The sequence below is a fragment of the Megascapheus bottae genome, chromosome 4, assembly GCF_031878675.1.
Source record: "Megascapheus bottae isolate mThoBot1 chromosome 4, mThoBot2.hap1, whole genome shotgun sequence".
In the NCBI taxonomy this organism is placed as follows: domain Eukaryota; kingdom Metazoa; phylum Chordata; class Mammalia; order Rodentia; family Geomyidae; genus Megascapheus; species Megascapheus bottae.
Window position 1 is genome coordinate 38,244,319 of NC_143512.1, and position 19,523 is coordinate 38,263,841.

The window sequence follows — 19,523 nt, forward strand, 5'->3', positions numbered from 1 at the left end:
AGGATAGATCTATATGTCTGGTTCAACTTAGAATTATAGATTGTTTTAAATGCCACTTTTATCAGTGGTTTCACTTAAGCTAGCCTAAAATAGGTTACTCTGCATTCCTTTAAGCAAAACAACTGTTGACCTAACTTAAAATGTCTTTTTTGAAGATGTTAATAGCTTTCATGTGACCAATGGTGCCATAAAACTGTAAAGGCGATTTATTTTAAAGACTGAGTCCCGATCATGATAAACAGGTGACAGAATATGGTTTGTCTCCTCTCTGCTCCCTGGGTCTGATGGATTCTGATTTTTATTGAACAACACATTCTAAAAGAAAGTAGTCAGATCATCTCCATGATTGAACCAAGGGTCTGTTTTGGTTGTAAAACCAGATATAAAAGATTACACTCATCTTCAAGGTGTTGTAGGAAGGAAATGTATATTGTTACAATTATGGGAAAGATGAATCTGACCATATGCTTTGAGAAGAGGAGAGGAAAAGATGAGATTAAGGAGGAATTTGGGAGAATGTGCTTTTGTACCCTTTGATCATTGTTTGAAAACATATCACACTGGGGAAAAACCTAAACTTTGAGGCACTTTTACTTACAACTTTTCAGTAAGAAATCAGACCCTAAGAGCATTATCCCGAGAGAAGGAAAACAAAAACTAGAATGACTTCAATTCAACTCTAAGTTCCCAATGGAAAAATGCAGGACAAATGTAAAATTGTCCAAGCAGGATGATGACACAGTTACTTTCAAAATATCCAAAGTACAAGGATTGAACTTAATCACTGCAGACCTGCAGAAAGGAGGAGGTATGTTTACCAGGCTTAACTGAAGCCAGAGCTGTGAACCTGAATTGATCTCTGAAGTGGAGAAAGATCTGCCTTTTCCCTGGTTGGCCACAATTTGCAAATGGAAATACTTCTGCACAAAGGAAGCTTACCCTCCTGTTTTTTCTGTGGATGTATTGTCACTGATGTTTGTATGCGTGTAACCGGACCTAGGAGACATAGCATTAGTCCCCAGAAATGCTGCACTTTGTCTTCAGAGTAAGCAAATGACTTTTCCTTGAATTGTGCTTTGGAAAAGAAGAAATCTCGTTGTGGTTGAATCTTTAAGAATTTCTTCTATTTTAAACCCCTCCATTAAGTTTTATTTTATAACTACTTTACAATTGTTTTTAAGTAGATAGTGAACACATGAAAAGTTCAAAAGACACACAAGGCATACAGTTAAACAGTGTGTCTCCCAGTTACTCCTTTCTCTCAATAATTTCTCTGTGTGCATTCACACACACACACACACACACACACACACATACACACACACACCAACACAGACAGTCATGCACTCTGGTAGTTATCATTCAGCAGCATATTTTATAGGTAGTTTATATTATTTTATTTTGAACAAAGAAAGTACTGTTTAGTTAAGCAAAATTAGGCTGGAAAAATGGCTTAGTGAACATTAGCCTAGGATGTTCATAGATCATCATCTAAATCATTTGTAGAAACAGAGAAATGGACCATAATGGTGAGTGCCCATAGTCCCAGCTACTCAGGAGACGAAGGCAAGACGATCATTTAAGTTCTGGAGAATCGAGAATTTAAAAGAAGGATTTCACATGTGTATTAATAAATATATTAGACTACAGCCCAGTTTTGCAATACTGTGGCCTTGATGTCTGGAAACAAAATCTGTAAATTCGGAATAATTATTTACAAACATCTTTGCAAGGTGGTATTAACCTTCGTAAAACTAGGAGAAAGCACACAAGTAGGGAATAGCTAATAACCCCATATGCATCAGTGTGAGGATACTCTGAATTCTAGATGTCCAAAGCCAGAGCTCCAGAGGTAGGTCAGGGGCCATGCTAGAAGGTTCCATCAAGAAATCATGAACTATCACCTCCACCAAAGGTGGTACCTTTGTGTATCCACAAGAACATCCTCACCCTTCCAAAAGCTCTGGTTGGAATGCTATCCTATCTCAAAATGGAGATACAGTGCTCCCCTCTGAGCATGTGACCCCAAGTGTAATCTCATGCAGATTTGCAATCAAAATTCTCTGACCTGTTTGGATGGAAATATAAACTTCTGTGAAAAAGTAGGACCCAGGACAATCTCCAGCAGTTAAGAAAAATTCTTTGTGGAGAAATGATGTCAAACCCAGCTTTAGCAGACCTCCACAGATGAAATTCAAGCAACAGAACATCTAGTCAGAAATCACAGCAGATCAAAGTCAGTAAGACACTGAGGTCAAAAACCGGCCCCAGAACCATGAAGTCTGAAGGAAGCCTGTAAAGAGTGTAGACACTGTGCATCTAGAGACTATGTAGTATAAATGTTACTGCAAATAAATAAAAGGAGTTAGGGGATATGGCTTAATGGTTACATACTTGCCTATCATGGCCCAGGTTCAATCACGAGCACTACAAATAAACAAATAAGAAATTTAAAAAAAGTATTCAAAGTGAGATTCAGGCACTAAATGGTGGCCTAGAAGGTTTGACAAAGAAACAGAATTTCTATAAAACATCCTAATAATTAAAACGTAAACTCAATGAGTAGATCAGACATCAGAAAAGGCAGTAAACTGGAAAACAGATCTGAAGGAATTATTAGAATTCAGCCAAATACAAAAAGAAATGGAAACTAGGTGAGAGAGGATAAGGGGCACAGTAAATGGAATGGACGCCTATCACTCATCCAACAGAAGTTTCAGCAGTGAGAAACAACATTTGAAGCAAATGACAGACATTTCATTAAGAAATAACAAGAATGTTGAATATGCACATGAAATAATGCCAGACCTCATTAGTAATCAGAGATATGCAAATTGTAACCAACATGAGATGCTGTTCACACTCATCGAGTTGGAAAACACTGACTGTGTCTGACTGTACTGGTTAATCAGAAGCCTGGAGCCTGGGAAGCTGTCACAAACCGCAGACAGTGTGTGTGACACAATAACAACCCAACCACCATCGCATTTCCTAAAAATATGCTATTGAGAGTGAAAATTATGAGAGGAAGTGTATCCGCCAACTTTTCATTCAATTAACAGATATTTGTTGAGCTCCCCTGTCAGAAATGAGACTAAAAAATTTCTGCCCCTTAGAGTTTATGATCTAGTAAATCTGATAATGAAGGATCACACAGATTGAGGTAAAGCAGCAGATGGAAGAGATGAAACGTTGCTGTAGGAGTTGAGGAAGGCTTCCCTGAGGTGAGCCCAGATAGAAGAAGAGTGCAGTGTGAGAGGATGATATAAAGCTCAGGGCATTGTTTCAAAGTGGACATATGCAGATTCCCAGCTGCTGAAGACAATTTTCTGTGGAGCAGCTGCTCAAAGAAGGGAGTGGCTAGAACAAAGCAATAGGAGGAGATGGGGGAGAAAACATGGTGGGAAAGGTTGGTGGCCATCATTGCAGCTGTGACTCAAGAGGGAACTACAATTCACACACCAAGACAAAGGTCTTTTAAGCCATGGGAAGGATTTGAAAAGTTCATACTGAAACAAGGAGAGTCACTGATGTATATTGTAAGCAAAGGACTGAAGTTATACCTGGAAGGAAAGAAATGAAAAGAAAAGAAAGAAATTGTCAGTTATGATGGCTCTGATATTTCCATTACAAAGTGGAGCATAAGATCTGTCACTGCCCTTGTTGTCCACCTCCATGAGTCTGCTCCATCTCTGTTAACAGCTGGCATCCATGTGTCTGATGTGGCCACATCAGCTCTGTCATAAGCGGTCGATCGCGGGCCCTGTGATGTCCCCCAGACATCTCATGTGAGGTTGATGCTTAGCAAATGACTCACTGACTGCGGCTGGAGACATAATTGAATGCATTTTCCTGTTTTGCAGCCAGAGCAAATAATTTCTCTATTGTTGAGAGTGAAAACCAATTTGTCAGTGAATGAGGCAGATATGATTCAAAAGCAGAAGGACACTGAGAAATACAGTCAATTGTGAATTTTCTGCTGTGCCTGCATTCGTCACCAAACAATTTGCACAAAAAGCCACATCTCTATTTTAAAGTTTATGGTGATTCAGATTCTTAGGATCTGCAACCCTTCATGGCTCCCACTATTGTGTCTTTAATGAGGTTATTGAGGTATATAGTTGACATATGACAAATGACCCATATATAGCAAGCAACTTGACGTAAGTATACACCTGTAAAATCATCTGACAGGATTATGTGAAGCATCTAACACCTCCAAACTTCTGTTCTTCCTGTGCCCTCTCTCCCTCCTAACAACTCCAGCTTAAAAGTACCTATTACTTCAATCAAAATTCTGGTAGATTTAGTTTGGGATACATTTTCTAAAACTCCCATTCTAATTTGTTTTCTTAACCCAACTCACCATATCTATCCATCTTTCTGATGATAGTCACTCTGCAGAAACTTAACACTTCTTCATTTAAAACCAGTTGGAGGACAGTTTCCTTTGTCTAAAAGTCCTAAAGTGCAGGCTGCTGCTAGGCCCCATGGTCTCCACCATCACTGCTGTTTTACACCTTGCAGATGTCATGTGTGATGAAGAGGAAGGAGCGATGACTACCAGGGGTACTTCTGTTCAGAGCATTGAACTTGTCCTCCCACCCCACGCAAACCATCACGGAAACACATTTGGTGGCCAGATTATGGCTTGGATGGAGACAGTGGCTACTATTTCTGCAAGGTTTTTGACTTTGGCCTTTGACATTTCTTTCGGGGACCCATGTGGTGAACATTAGAAAAGATCTAGTTGTTGAGCTAGCCAAAGAGGCAATGGAGGAACTGAACCAAACATGGCCTTTAATCCAAGGGAGAAAATTATAAATCATTTACTTGCAGACCTTCCAGTTAATCTTGCCTTTTTGTGTGAACGTGAACAATGTTTAAAGTCCCAGCTCAAAAATCTAACCGAATGACAGTTTCAGTACTTGATTCTGAATTATGAATACTGCTCTTGCAACATTGCAGCTCATCAAGATTAGTTTACAAAAAGGTAGCTGCAGAATAGAGATGGTGAAGGCCTTTACACTTAAAAATTCGATTTTCAGTTTATTTACAAACCTCACTTAATTTTATTTTGTTATTTTTTTTGTACCAGTACTAGGGCTTGAATTCAGGACCTTGTCTCTTGCTCAGCCTTTTTACTCACTGCTGGCCCACTACCACTTGAGCAATGCCTGCACTTCCGGTTATTTTGCTGGTCAATTGGTGCCTAAATTGGTCCCTAACTGCCATTTTCAGGTCTTAGCCTCCTGACTCACTAGGATTATAGGCATGGACCACTAACTTTGGGCTGGTTATAAATCTTTTAAGAAGAAATTGTTTATCTAGAGCTTTGAAAATGTTGGTTTAAATCATTACGGATAGATAATGAGCTGAAAAGTAAGAAATGAAAGAGGAGTACTTGGGAGACAATTTTCAAACTCTCCTCATTTTAGAAAAGACTATTTCATAAGGTAACTGGGTAGCCTTTCGGAACACTGTATTCTATTAAAATGCATGTGAAGAGTTTTGCGACAATTTTGTAATCATTGAAAATTAAGGTTTTTCTTTTCCTCACACTAAAAGAGGCTTACTACTAATGTGTCTATAGTTATGACTGTAATTAGAAACCTGTACTTATCCTCTCTATAAATTATGCTCAAATAAAAGAGCTTGTTTTTGCATTGAGATTGTCATTGTTAATGACAATATAGCATTTGAACTTGAACATATTCCACTGTAAAGGCTTAACATTATAATTAACAGTGATGGAATCTCTTCACTTAGTGTCAGCATACTCCTTTAATGAATGTCCACAGTAAGATTCCAACATGGTAAGAATTATAGAAGTGTCTTTTGAAACTAAGGATTCTCTAGAACGATTTCAAAATTCCATACACACAGAAAGTTTTTAAAAATAATGATTTTCAGCCATCATACAACAACACAACTAGTCCATTAAAATAATGACTTTCAACCATCGTACATCTACACAAGTAGTTCATTTTCTGTGAGGAAAAAACGTTGCCTTCTGTGGCTGAGTCAGTTAAGTGTGAAGCTAAGGATGGGGTGTGACTCCTGCTGCCTTCCCTCCTGTCCCTCTCCAAACTGCAAGTTATAACTTCCTGGGACTGTCACTGTGAGCTGTGGGGATGGATGTATCTGCAGATCACATCAGAAGGCCTAGGTTTATTTTGGAAAGACTTCCATAGAGAAGAGTCTTGGGCAAAAGCTCCAGCATCTCAGTAAAGCCCCACTGCTTGAAGGCCTGGTACTTTCCAGGGTGTGTACAAAACCACTCTGGATGCCCACAACCTATTGCAGTCAAGAGTTGATTATATGGAAAGACAGGTTGAGGACTTGTCTGTTGCTTCTGATGGATAGGAAAATAGCTGTCGACAATGTTTTGGAGTGTGATCATGTTCTTCTCTTTGTTTCCTCAGCCGCTTATGTCCAGCACATCTGTTTCTGAAGTCGGTTGACATGTTCAAGTTCCGGGGATCATCAACAATTGGGGACCGGCTTGTCTTCAGGGCCATTGTTAACAGTACATTTCAGACAAGGTAAAGAATACCCTATGTGTCTACTCAAATTCATGCATATTCATTTTTATTTCAATATGAAGATGAATGTAAGGACTACTTAAAGAAAACAAGTTCCTTTCATTTCTTTTTTTAACGTCTCTCTTTGCCTGGCAGCATATTTGAAGCCTCTATTCTGCATGGGTTCTCCACACACAGTGTCAAATGTAATTATTGTAGTTTTGTCCTGTGAGTGGTATCTGGGCTATGCTGGTTATGCATGGTATCTAATATCCTATCATAATTATTATTCTTTCTTTCAATCCCCAAAGTGGCCAAACAGTTGATTAACTCATCATAAACACATTTTTTTTTGGCCAGTCCTGAGGCTTGAGCTTAGGACCTGTGTACTGTCCTTGGGTTTTCTCAAGGCTAGCACTCTACCACTTGAGCACTCTACCACTTCTGACTTTTTCTGTGTTTGTGATACCCAGGTCTTTGTGCATGCTAGGCAAACACTCTACCACTGGGCCAAACTCCCAGCCTGAACTCATTTTGATCATTATGAATTTAAACCATTCCTAGTTATTTTATTATTCTGAATGCATTCTGGAAGGATTTTGGTTAGCATTTTTTCTAAATGTAAAAAGAAGAAATCTAAATTTTCTATCTAATTTTAGTGTCTGGGTCTTTTAAGTGATGGAAGAGTTGTTTTTTAGGGAAAAGGGTGATTTTGGCACAGTTTAGCCTCTTTTGCCTAGGAACATATTTTGGTGATATATACATATATATACACTATATTTGGACACCACATATACATATATACTATAACCACATGTACACATTATATATGTTATATACATTTATATGCGCATATACACACCCAAGATCTGGAGATCCTGTTAGTAGTTGTACATTTTCCTATTTGAAAGTGAACAAATAAAAGTGGCAGTGTTCTCAAGAGCTGTCACAAACTAATTCTATGACCGAAAAATGGGTGAAAAAAAATGGGCAGAAAACCCAAGGCCCTCATCCAGCGGCTCAGAGGATGGTGCCAGCAGTAAGAGTGGCGGCCAGTGGTGTCATGGTCCTGTGTGCTCACCCCTTGCAGTGTGGAAGTTGGCGTACGCGTGGAGGCCTTTGACTGTCGGGAATGGTCGGAGGGCCGGGGCCGTCACATCAACAGTGCTTTCCTCATTTATAATGCTGTGGATGATCAGGAAAAGCTCATCACCTTTCCCAGAGTCAAACCCATTTCAAAGGTCAGTGATTACCCCAGGAACTTCAATCATCAGACACCATCTCACCTGGATAGGCATAATCTGAATTAGTTAAACGAGGAGATTCCTGCTTTCTTGTTGGTTTTTTATCTCATCTAATTTGCTTCTGTTAAAAACAAAAAAAAAAACACCAGCACATTTTCTAAAGAGGCAAATATCCCAATAGCTTTTGGGATGATTTCTGCTTTTGTAATAGATATCACGATTTGGTCATAAAACTGTTACCCTCCATCACTACCCCTGTGGCTTTTCCCTTTGATTTTTTTTTTTTGGCCTCACATAGTAAAATGGACTTTTTCTTTTGCTATTATTTTTTTCTTCCCTAATCATTCTAGTGATTTGTTGAAATAATGGAGATCCTGACACTGCTTTTGACCCACACCCTGCTTTGTGAAGGACATGACCCTTTTAGGAGTCTCATTTGTCCCATTCTTACATCCATTTCTGGATGCTGTGCCATTCCATTGGAACTATGTCTGTTTATCCAGGAAGTGGCTCTTCTCAATGTTCGCCTTTCCTAGGAGTGATCATGAGATTTATTAATAATTCTGACCCTGGATGCTACAGTAATTGCTGCAGAGGTTGTACATTTATTCTTACAACTGCCCTTTATGGATTAAACATGGAAGCTCCAACTACATGAATGTGTGTCTCAGTGATTCTGCATGCCACTTAATCCCTTCCATTGTCTTAGAAAAAGAATGTGCTAGTACTGTAGCACTAAAATAGTAGCTGTTGATCATTTTATTTTGTGCCTTTTCAAAGGATGATTTTCGACGTCATAGGGGAGCTATTGCACGGAAGAGAATTCGCCTGGGAAGGTAAGAGACACAAGCCATGAGGACTTGGGAATCTTTTTTTATTTCATTTTTTTTCTTCAAGAAGGGAAAGACTTTCTTTGGTCTCTGTTCCCACATAAAGCAAAAGAAGATTTCTTGAAGCCTAATGACTGATTTGTGATTCTCCCTGGTTTTTCAACAATTAGGAGGAGTTTCCTCCTTATTTCATATATTATCTATCTGTCTATCTATTTGTTATTTATTTGTTTATATGCCAGTACTGACACTTGAATTGAGGGCCTCATGCTTTTGTTTAGCTTTTTAAAGAACAGCTGCTTAAAACTGCTAATTTGGGCTTAAGATAGTACCAGGATTACTGTTGTGTGCTAATTTTACAGGAAATATGTTATTTCCCACAAAGAAGAGATTTCACTCTCCATACACTGGGATAAAAGTATGCAGGTAAAAGTTTTGCATTGTAGTATTCTTCCTATGCAGATCATGATATTGATTATAAAAGCAGAAGTCTCCTTGTTCCACTGATTTAGATTACACACACACAATTTAGATATAAAGGCAAATTAGATCAATGCATCTAAGTAAAACAAAATCAACATAATTAGTGCCCAACCACTTGCTTCTCATCTTGGGTGGCATCTGTGAATGCTCCCAATCTACAAATTCACATTGTTTGACCACCAGCTGGGACCGGTACTCTGGTGTTTTACCATGATTTGTGTTGACTGACATGGCTGTGATCTTGGACCTAGTCGGAAGGTAAAATGCAGAGAAAAGCAGAAAGTTACTCTAACTTATTGGTTATAGATCATATACATTAACATTAATGACTGCTCAGGATCACAATTCAAATAATACTAATTTTCTAGGCATTCTAATTTTCAGAATTCTAAATCAATAGATTAAGACAAATTCTGTCAAAATTTAATTCTAAGCTAAACAGTATTACTTTTGTTCAACATACACCTTCTTAAACAATGCCCATTTTCTGGGCAAAAGTTATTTACTCTTACATCTAGGTGTTGAACCCACAGCTATGAAATCTATTTGTATCTTAGGCATCGCTGAGCAATGACAATGTGGAAGCCCTCAAGAAGATGGCAGCCAAAGGTGGTTGGGAGATTTCCGTAGCACTGGAGAAGGTATGATGCACTGCCCATTTTAAGTGGTGGTGTGCTGGGGATTCTGCCAGTCCAACTGATGCTTTCACGAAGGTGAAAAGCTTTGGGGGAAACGATTTCTCAGTGTGACCCACCTTCACAATTCTGGCTACATGCTGGCTGGATCATCCAAATATGGGCACCAAGATTCTCACATCCCATCCCTTCCTCCTTCCTCAATTTCAATGTGCATCCATTGAAATCAGAGGATCTTCAAAAGCCAAAACAAACACTTCTCCATAAGAACATTCTGGACTTCATGAATTTCTCCCTCCAGCAGCTACGGTGATATTTTTAAAATTATTTTGTCACTTTGGCCTTATCTTTTTAAAAACATGTTTTTCCAGTTTCTATGGACTGATATTTAAACCTTAGTAACTTAGGGTTTTGTATAGCCTTGTTTTCCTTACTAGATTACAAAGACATTAAGAAGGAAGCTTTGTCTTCATGTTTTGTATCTCTTCCAGCAGCTTTTACAATGTGTTGCAAGGCATCACATTTAAATTAATGTATATGATTTCAATTTTAATTTTAGTTGATTTAAGAGCATCAGATGCTGCTGCTCATGCATTAACTAGACTCTGCTCCCTAGGGGACATTTTGCTTCCTCTATATTGCCACCACAGAGGATTGCCTATCTCCTCAGCAATGCTGGCTCTTGGACATTGTCCACATTTCAGTATGGATTGATTTTTATCCAGGGAGCAGTGTACCGTAACAAAGGGTAACTATCCCTCCTCATCTTCCTGGCACAGTCTTGGCTAACACTTCCATAACCCATCATACTTATAACTGCAACTTATGCTCCAGACTAGATGATGGGTCATCTACTCAGCTCACCCTGATTCTAAAATTTACTTAGAACCTACTTTCTTGATTCCTTTCAATTTGTCTTTGACCTCCTTTGATTATTTCACTTTTGTTATTTCCTTATCATTCACTACTGAACTCTTTCAGTCTTCCTTACCTACTTTAGATCCAATTAGGTTTCCATCTTGCTGGGGCTCCATGATACAGCAATATAGATGAAATAAAAACAAAACTGTTAGTTTATCTTTCTCTTCCATAAAATATGTTATCAATCCCTTGACATAAAATCTGTTTCTTAAGCTGGGTGCCTATGGTTCATGCCTGTAATCCTAGCTACCTCTGGAGGCTGAGATCTGAGGATCACAGTTCAAAGCCAGCCCAGGCACAAAAGACCATGAGACTCTTATCTCCAATTAACCACCAGAAAACTGGAAGTAGTGCTGTTGCTCAAGTGGTAGAGTGCTAGCCTTGGGCTGAAGAGCTCAGGGACAATGCCCAACCCCAGAGTTTAAGCCCCCCAGACAAAAAAAAGAAAACAAATAAATCAAATCCATTTCTTACATAATGGTATAATGGTTGGTATTTAGCATTCATAAATAGCATGAAAGGGAAAGCACATGCTCATATCTGGAGAAGCAAAAGAGTATATTTCATTAACATTTATTTATTTAATTTATCAAATATATATCTATACATTTAAAATATTAGTTCTTTGGGAAGTCATATCTAGAAACAAATCCCAAATAATAAATTGGCTAACATTATAGGAAGACTATCAATGATTACTTGGGCATAAGTTAACTTTTTACAATTGCTCCGGCTAATATATCTCACCCCACCATACTTCCACCAAGGTAAAGCATGGCTGGCAAAGGCCAGAATAGGAGCAGGGTCATCTATCCACAGCTCCTGCCACATACCATGGCCACTAAGCTTTGAGATGGTAACTTATTTTTGGATTTGCATATGTCAGCCTCTTCTTGGTTCTGGGGCATAAGGATATGTGTCAGACCGAATTGAATGAGAGAGCCCATCAGCTAACTAGAGCCCGTCCATGAGTTTCTTTGTGCTTGATAATAACTTACAGCTTAGAGCATGTCTTCCCTCACAAGGTGGATTTAAAGATCTTGAGAAGAGGTATTTCCCATGAGCAAATAATCATTTATTTGCTTCTTATTTTGCTTTTAGTTTATCTCATTTCTTTATTTTCTTATTAAGAATACTATGCATGTATGTATATATGTGCTTAAATAAAGGTTTCTCCTTTACATCTTGAATTTTCCATCTGTTTGATTCCTGCAGTTAAGTCCTAGCCTCATGTTTGTTTATCATCTTGCAGCTTGTTTCCATGGGAACGATTATAAGATGGCAAATTTCAACACTAACTTCAAAGCACCCCAAAAGAGATGGAGAAAATGGGAAGAATAGAAATGTGCTCTGAACAGTCTTATTATTGTCAAAACCACAGCAGAAGGAAAGCTCCGAGTAACAAGGAAGGCATTAATGTCTAAGCATGTGTCAAATGGCTTCCCAGTACCTGTCTCTGCTTGACTAAGGAATATAGTACTCATTAGAAACTCAGGGACTGACCCCACACAATGCAGAATGATGAAGTCTTGTAGCTCAGAAATCAAATAATGCCTTATGCTGAAGGACAGGATGCTTCCAAGACCCTGCTGAGGGGTTGAGTTGGTTCTGGATATGGTTGTCTTGCTTCCTGGTCCCCTTTAGTTCATTTGAATTCATACTTATGGCAAAAGCCACAGCTTTTGATCCAAAGTCTCCTGAGGGAAAGGAAATATTGGTCTGCCTATCAGCTTGGTAACATTCTCTGTTCTTTCTGGAGAGAGATAGGAAAGCGTCAGAATGAGATCAATAAAGAAAGGCTGCTTCTCTATATGCATGAGGAAATATGCTGCACAATATTCAGATAAACCACATATTGTTTCAAGGACTCAGCCTACCATACCGATTAGACTTCTAGACACCCAAGTACTGGAGCTTAAATTGCCATTCTTTGGTTTCATTTTTATCCAGGTAATAAGATTTCCCTGACTCTCTCTCTGTCTCTCTGTCTCTCTCTCTGTCTCTCTCTGTCTCTGTCTCTGTCTGTCTCTGTCTCTCTCTCTGTCTGTCTCTCTCTCTGTCTCTCCCTCTCTGTCTCTCCCTCTCTGTCTCTGTCTCTGTCTCTGTCTCTCTCTCTCTCTCTCTCTCTCTCTCTCTCCCTCTCTCTGTGTATGTGTGTATGTATGTGTGTGAATTTTTTTCTTATGCTTCAATTTTTCTTGTTACTATCTTTTAGATAACAATATATACACTGGAGGAGAAAGACATTTTATCTGTTAGGGTTGAAAAGCAAGTGAAGAGCCCAGCACATTTGGCTTATCATCTCTTGTCAGACTATACAAAGCGACCTTTGTGGGACCCACATTACATGTAAGAACAAATTTAAATACTTCTTTTTCTTAATCAATCTTGGTAAAGACAATCTCCACATGCAGTGCATTTCCATTGCCCAATGTATGCTGCATTGTTTTATGAATTCAAAGCCATTTCTAAAGCTTGCTCTGCACAGCATCTTTTATCAGATGGTGTTGAGAATGCAAAACAACAATACTGGACTCACTTGTTTGTTATCTACATTGAGTTGCTACAGTTTGTCCTCCTCTATTGTTATTTTACAAGCAACTCAGGGTCAATAGTATTCCTGTTTCTGATGCTTGCCAATGTCTTACAGACAGGACAGGACTTGTATTGGAATCCTGCTCTTGCTAGGTGGAAAGTCATGCTCTTGTAAGCCAATGTTCAACCTCATTGCTCTACTTCCCCAAGACAGACATAATCCAGTTCAATAGTGCTTCCTATTACTTACTTCCAAATGTGGAAAAGAGGGAATTTCATGTTTAATATGTTTTAACTTACTGTGATAAATAATATGTAATAGGCACTTTAATAACACAAAAGTGAAACTTCTCTTGGGCCACATGTTATAATTGCATAAATGTCAGGATAAACGCTCATGGCTAATACTATCATAATAAAATGCTCTGAGAAAAGCTCTTGAATGTGAAAGCATCAGTATTTGTAGATAAAGGGTAAGTATGAAGCTCTTACAGTGCCTAAAATTTAGTAGTATTTTTTCAGATGTCCCTTCCACAATTCTCTAAGCTAGATGATGTTCTGTCCAAACTTAGCTGGAACGGGGGAATGAGTCAATTAGTTCTACATAATTCTTCTTACATTCAATCTTATAATTCAGGTGCTATGTTACAATAATCTCATAGTAACTTTACTTGCATTTCACAAATGAAAGAAGGAAATAACTTGTATGATATAATATGGCCAATAAATAGAAATCTGAGATTCAAAAACAAGTTGTGTAACTTTGAACTTACAGCTTTTTCCAACCTATTACGTTCCCCTACCTAAGAGTCCTATTTGGTCCTGTCCATATTACTAGTCTCCAGAATATTATACTTTATCCTAGAGAATAACAATTGTGTGGAAAAGAGATTAATGCCTTTATTCCAAAGATTGAAGGCAGTAAATTTGGAGTCAGAGTACCAACATTCTTTCCCTCACATGCACACTTAGTCTTTCTGACAGAACAACTCATTCTAAAGGCAGACTCTGAGCTATGATGCTGGCTCTGAGGAAATGGTCAAGGGAGCTGAAAAGGCGAATGTAGAACAATAATACAGTAATAATACAAGTAAATAATGGAAATAAATGCCTTGTCTGGCAGGAAGAAAAGTGTATCCTTTGTTTATTGGTCTATTTACACAGAGCCTGTGAAGTGAAAAACCATGTCAGTAAAGATGATCTGATATATCATGTCATCTGTCCTAACGTCAATGGTGACAGACCAAAAGACTTTGTAGTGCTTGTCTCACGAAGAAAGCCTCCCAAAGATGGGTGAGTAGATGCCGTGCAAGTAACACAGAAACAACAGAAATGAAATGCAAAGTTGATATGGAACATAAGAGAGCCATTGTGGTCATTTTTGGTCTTGAATGTTATACTTTTGAATTTTTGTAGTTAGATCTTTAGTTTTTATATTTAAAAAAATAACAGTCATGTATTAAGTACGAGCAGTGTGTAAAGAAAGCATAACACAGGATGCTGAAGAATTGTCCTTTCTTTTACTTTTCATAGATGGTATTTGGCAAACTAATGAAACCATCCACTATTAGTACAAAGGCAATGAAAGAAATAGAAGATTTCTCAAAGGCTGGAATGGGCTAGATTCCAACACAGCTGGTTGTCATCTCGGCCTATGTCCCTTTCATGTGTGCCAGACATCTAAATGGAAGGGCCCCCAAAATTACACACATATTTGCATATACATGTCCAATATACTAGCTTTTATTACACCCAAAAAAACATGAGAAATAAGCTGACAGTCCGTTTTATGAATTATGCTGAATTGATACCACGAAGTAGTGTTCCACCACTGAAAAAGATTTGAGACCAGAGTCTCTAGTGTCAAAACATTTCTAAAAGGCATGTGGCTAGAAGGAAAACAAAATTCTAGCATGTATTTGTAACATAATTGTATTTATTTAAAAATCTACATGCACACATTTGCCTATATAAAAATGTTATTTGTATACATTTATAACCCAGGAAAACTACATGATAAGATGCTAAAGAACAGTCACTTCCAAAGTGAGGGAAAAGAATGTAGTTGTAATGCAATGAAAGATTTTATTTCCTTGCCTCTAGGGTTCTCTATTATACGAGAGTTTCTTAAAATGAGTATGGTGTCATCTTTTTTAATTAAAAAGGAAAGGAGACTAAAATCATAATCCTTTAGGATACAATAGAACTTGAAGGTGACTCTAGCTTTGTGACATTGTGCCAAGTTCATGTAATTGTTAGGAAGAGGGCACATGTGGTCCTTGTATTCCTGTCCTGTTCATTTGGATGTAGCCAGGGAAAAGGTTTTCTGATGGAGTCAGGTCTTCAGAACTTTGCTTCTACCTGGATGAGGAAGTGACACTGTGGGCTCGGGCTGTGGCCCAGTGTTTGATAGTGTTTGCCCTCGATGTACAAGGGCCTGCAGAGTGTTTGCCCTCTATATACAAAGGCCTGCGTTGAACCCCAGCATGGAGAAGAAAACAAACCAATGGACAAATAAACAAAAGTGGTACTGACGGTAGAAACTTGCTTTCTAACAACTATTCTTTATTTCTCACAAGCAGTTAGCATGTGTTTCCTCATCTTTCAGTAACACCTACGTGGTGGCCACAAGATCTGTCATCCTACCATCAATGCCACCATCTCCACAGTACATCAGAAGTGAAGCCGTATGTTCTGGGTTTCTCATTGAGGCTGTGGACAGCAGTTCATGCACTGTACGTCTGTTGGCCCCTTCAGTCGTTCCTTCAGAATTGAAACATTGCTTCATTTCCCTCTTAATGGTAACCCCGTAATTTGGTCCGCAGCCAGGGATTCCTAAGACTGTCCATTCAGATCCATTCTTACAAAGCCAAGAAGTTTAGGGTCACAGCCCCTGCACACCCACACAAAAATCAGATCTACGTTTAAAATGCTCCACACCAATGGGAAAAAAATTAACTAACACATGCAAATCTTTTTTTTTTTAAACAGGTCTCTTACCTTAGCCAGATGTCAGCTAGCACCCTTCCTTACTTTGCTGGAAATCTCGGTGGCTGGTCAAATTCTATTGAAGAAACAGCAGCATCTTGTATAAGATTCATAGAGAAAGCTACAGATGATGGACTTCTGAGTGAGATTTAAATGGCCCACTCACCATTACCTGTGATTTAATTTTCCACTTTCACTTCCAAGCATCCTTAGTCATGACACTTGAAGCCACAAGATGATTTAATATCAGCCTAAGTAAAATGCAGTTAAGAAGATGTTAAAATCCAAAATCCATCTCCTGTTGAATCCCAGTCGTTTTGGCTTAACATTAAAAGAGTTTTGAACTGTGTTTTAGAAGATTCATGGTGCTACCTCTCGCAGGGATACAGATACTGGAAAATTGCCTGAAAGAAATATTGCATGTTCTGAAAAATGGTACAAATCCAGTTAAAATTATTATAAACATTTCTACGCTACAAAAGTACAATGCATGTTCTGTTAGAAAGTTTATGAAATATAAAGAATGGATGCTTTTCTGTAAGTTGATGAATGTGTGGCATTGTTCCATGTGTAGAAGGTATCTCTGTCCAGGGCATCTGACAAGATGTATTACATGTTTTAGAGCTTTAAATTAGGAAGACATTAAAACATAATGGAGGGGCCGGGAGTTTGGCCTAGTGGTTAAAGTGCTTGCCTAGAATGCATGAAGACCCAGGTTCGATTCCTCGGTACCACATACGTAGAAAAAAGCCGGAAGTGGTGCTGAGGCTCAAGTGGTAGAGCTCAAGCCTTGAGAAAGTCCAAGGACAGTGCTCAGGCCCTGAGCTCAAGCCCAGGACTGGCAAAAAAAAACAAACATAATGGAATCCAATCAATTTTCATAATGGGAACTACTTTACTATTGTCAACATATATATATGTATGTATACATATGTACATATGTACATATGTATATATACATATGTACATATGTATATATACATATATATATTCCAAGTGGCTGGCCAATTTAGTATCTACACACACACACACACACACACACACACACACACACACACACAAAGTACCTGCAAAATTTGATAACAGAGAAAGGCAATATCAAGTGTGTTCTTTCATAACTACTACATTAGTACTTTCTCCACGAGACTTCAACATTAATTATTCTGCTCTATGATATGTCTTATATCTTAAGACAGATTCAAGTATGTCAAGGTAGCCTCCCCTAAGGGACAACTTTTAGAAGTTGAAGGAGTTTTTCATTAGAGTTTAGAGCACTTTTGGTGAGATCCATCCTGCAATTGGTTTATCGAGCCTCTACCTCTGCTTCTTCTCACCCTCCTCCCACTCATCTGGTCGGGCTGGTTACAAATATTTTTGTGTGCACCTAGAGGTTTTCATGTATGTGAACTTAGATTGTGCTGTGATTTTATGCATTAATATTTATATATAAAACCAGAATGAACTAAAATGCTTAATCAGCACATTCCATATATGAAAATATTTTGAGAATATCTATACATTTTAAAAATATTTTTATTGTAATTAATAAAAGGGTTACATGATATTTGCCAGATAGAGGGTGCATTAATTCACATACATTGATATCCTTTCACATGTCTTGGTCCCCATTACCCCCCCATCTTGGTTTTCCCCCCTTCCCTATCCAATTTCAAATAACCAAATACAAATAAATCCAATATATCAGATGAGAGATAACATCGTACATTAAGGACAACAATCATTCGTTATATGGCTTTTGTTTCAATATCCTAGAGGTCCTTTCAATTAGCTTCATACTATATGGCCTTATGTATCTAGGTTTTGCTCTATTGCAAATCTCTGCCAGGAGAGCCCAAGGTTTCTACTGGTTATGACAAATGAGGGAAACCATTGAGCCTAAGTTCCTTTGAGTCTGGCTTACTTCACTTAATATGATGGGGCGATGTCGTTTTTTCTGACAGCAGCATAGAATTCCATTGTGTACAAATACCACAACTTATTGATCCACTCATCAACTGAGGGACATGTGGGTTGGTTCCATACCTTTGCTATGGTAAATAGTGCTGCAATGAACATTGTTGTGCTAGTGGATTTAGTATGCCCTAGTTTCTGGATGGTTGGGTAAATGCCAAGTAGTGGAATTGCAGGGTCATAGGGGAGCTCTATGTTTAGCTTTTTGAGGCACTGCCATACTGCTTTCCATAGTGGTTGAAGGAGTTTGCACTCCCACCAACAGTGTAGTAGTGATCCCTCCTGGCCACATCCCCTCCAGCATCTGTTATTATTCGTTTTCCTGATCCTGGCCATTCTGACTGGAGTGAGGTGGAATCTTAGAGTTGTCTTGATTTGCATTTCTTTTATGACCAGAGATGTTGAGCATTTCTTCATGTGTCTATAGGCCATTTTTGTTTCTTCTTCAGAGAAGACTCTCTTTAAGTCTTTGGCCCATTTTTTTAATGGGATGGTTGTTACTTTGGAGATTAGTTTTGGAGTGATTCAAATTTTTGAGCTGTTGATATATTTTGGATATGAGGCCTTTGTCCGTTGTTTGGTTGGTGAAGATCTTCTCCTACTCTGTAGGCTTCCTATTTAATTTACTAGCTATGTCCTTTGCCATACAAAAGCTCTGCAATTTAATACAGTCCCACTTATCCAGCCTTTCTCTGATTTGTTGTGATTCTTGGTCTTATTAAGAAAGTTTCGACCTGTGCCAAGTCCTTTGCCATACAAAAGCTCTGCAGTTTAATGCAGTCCCACTTATCCAGCCTGTCTCTGATTTGTTGTGATTCTTGGTCTTATTAAGAAAGTTTCGACCTGTGCCAAGGAGGCCTAGTGTATCTCCACTTCCTTCTTGTAAAGTTTTCAGTGTGTCAGCTTTTACCTCCAGGTCTTTGATCCATTTGGAGTTAATTCTAGTGCAGGGTGTTAAAGAAGGATCCAACTTTAGTTTTCTGCAGGTGCTTAACCAGTTCTGCCAGCACCACTTGTTGAAGAGGCTGTCTTTCTTCCATTCTATTTTTTTGGCTTCCTTGTCAAAGATTAGGTGGCCATAGGTCTGTGGTTTAATATCTGGGTCCTCAGTTGTATTCCATTGGTCTTCAGGCCTGTTCTTGTGCCAGTACCAAGCTGTTTTGATAATTATAGCTCTGTAATAGATATCTGTACATTTTAAAAAGTGTAAAAATAAGCAGTAAAGGGGTTGTATCATAGTAAAATTTGACATGCTATGATTTTGTGTTTCTCCTGTAATTAAGACTCTCCTGAAGGTTATCTGCCTAGCCTCAATCTGAAATTTTTTGAAAAGTACAGGATTGGAAATATTGTGAGGCTGAAGGAGTTTCACAGAAAAACCTAGCAATGCTG

General features: G+C 38.5%; 1 protein-coding gene across 1 annotated transcript in view; it reads left to right on the forward strand.

Moving 5' to 3' along the window:
* The window catches only part of Acot12 (acyl-CoA thioesterase 12), a 37,169-nt gene extending 20,496 nt beyond the window's left edge, over positions 1-16,673 (forward strand). The window contains exons 6-15 of the mRNA XM_090331120.1: positions 4,528-4,684; positions 6,426-6,545; positions 7,615-7,765; positions 8,549-8,604; positions 8,961-9,024; positions 9,639-9,722; positions 12,853-12,986; positions 14,337-14,465; positions 15,781-15,907; positions 16,164-16,673. Of these exons, the coding sequence (XP_090187246.1) occupies positions 4,528-4,684; positions 6,426-6,545; positions 7,615-7,765; positions 8,549-8,604; positions 8,961-9,024; positions 9,639-9,722; positions 12,853-12,986; positions 14,337-14,465; positions 15,781-15,907; positions 16,164-16,313 (1,172 nt within the window). The 3' untranslated portion in view covers positions 16,314-16,673. The remainder of the gene's footprint in view (positions 1-4,527; positions 4,685-6,425; positions 6,546-7,614; positions 7,766-8,548; positions 8,605-8,960; positions 9,025-9,638; positions 9,723-12,852; positions 12,987-14,336; positions 14,466-15,780; positions 15,908-16,163) is intronic.
* Positions 16,674-19,523: the final 2,850 nt, after the last annotated feature.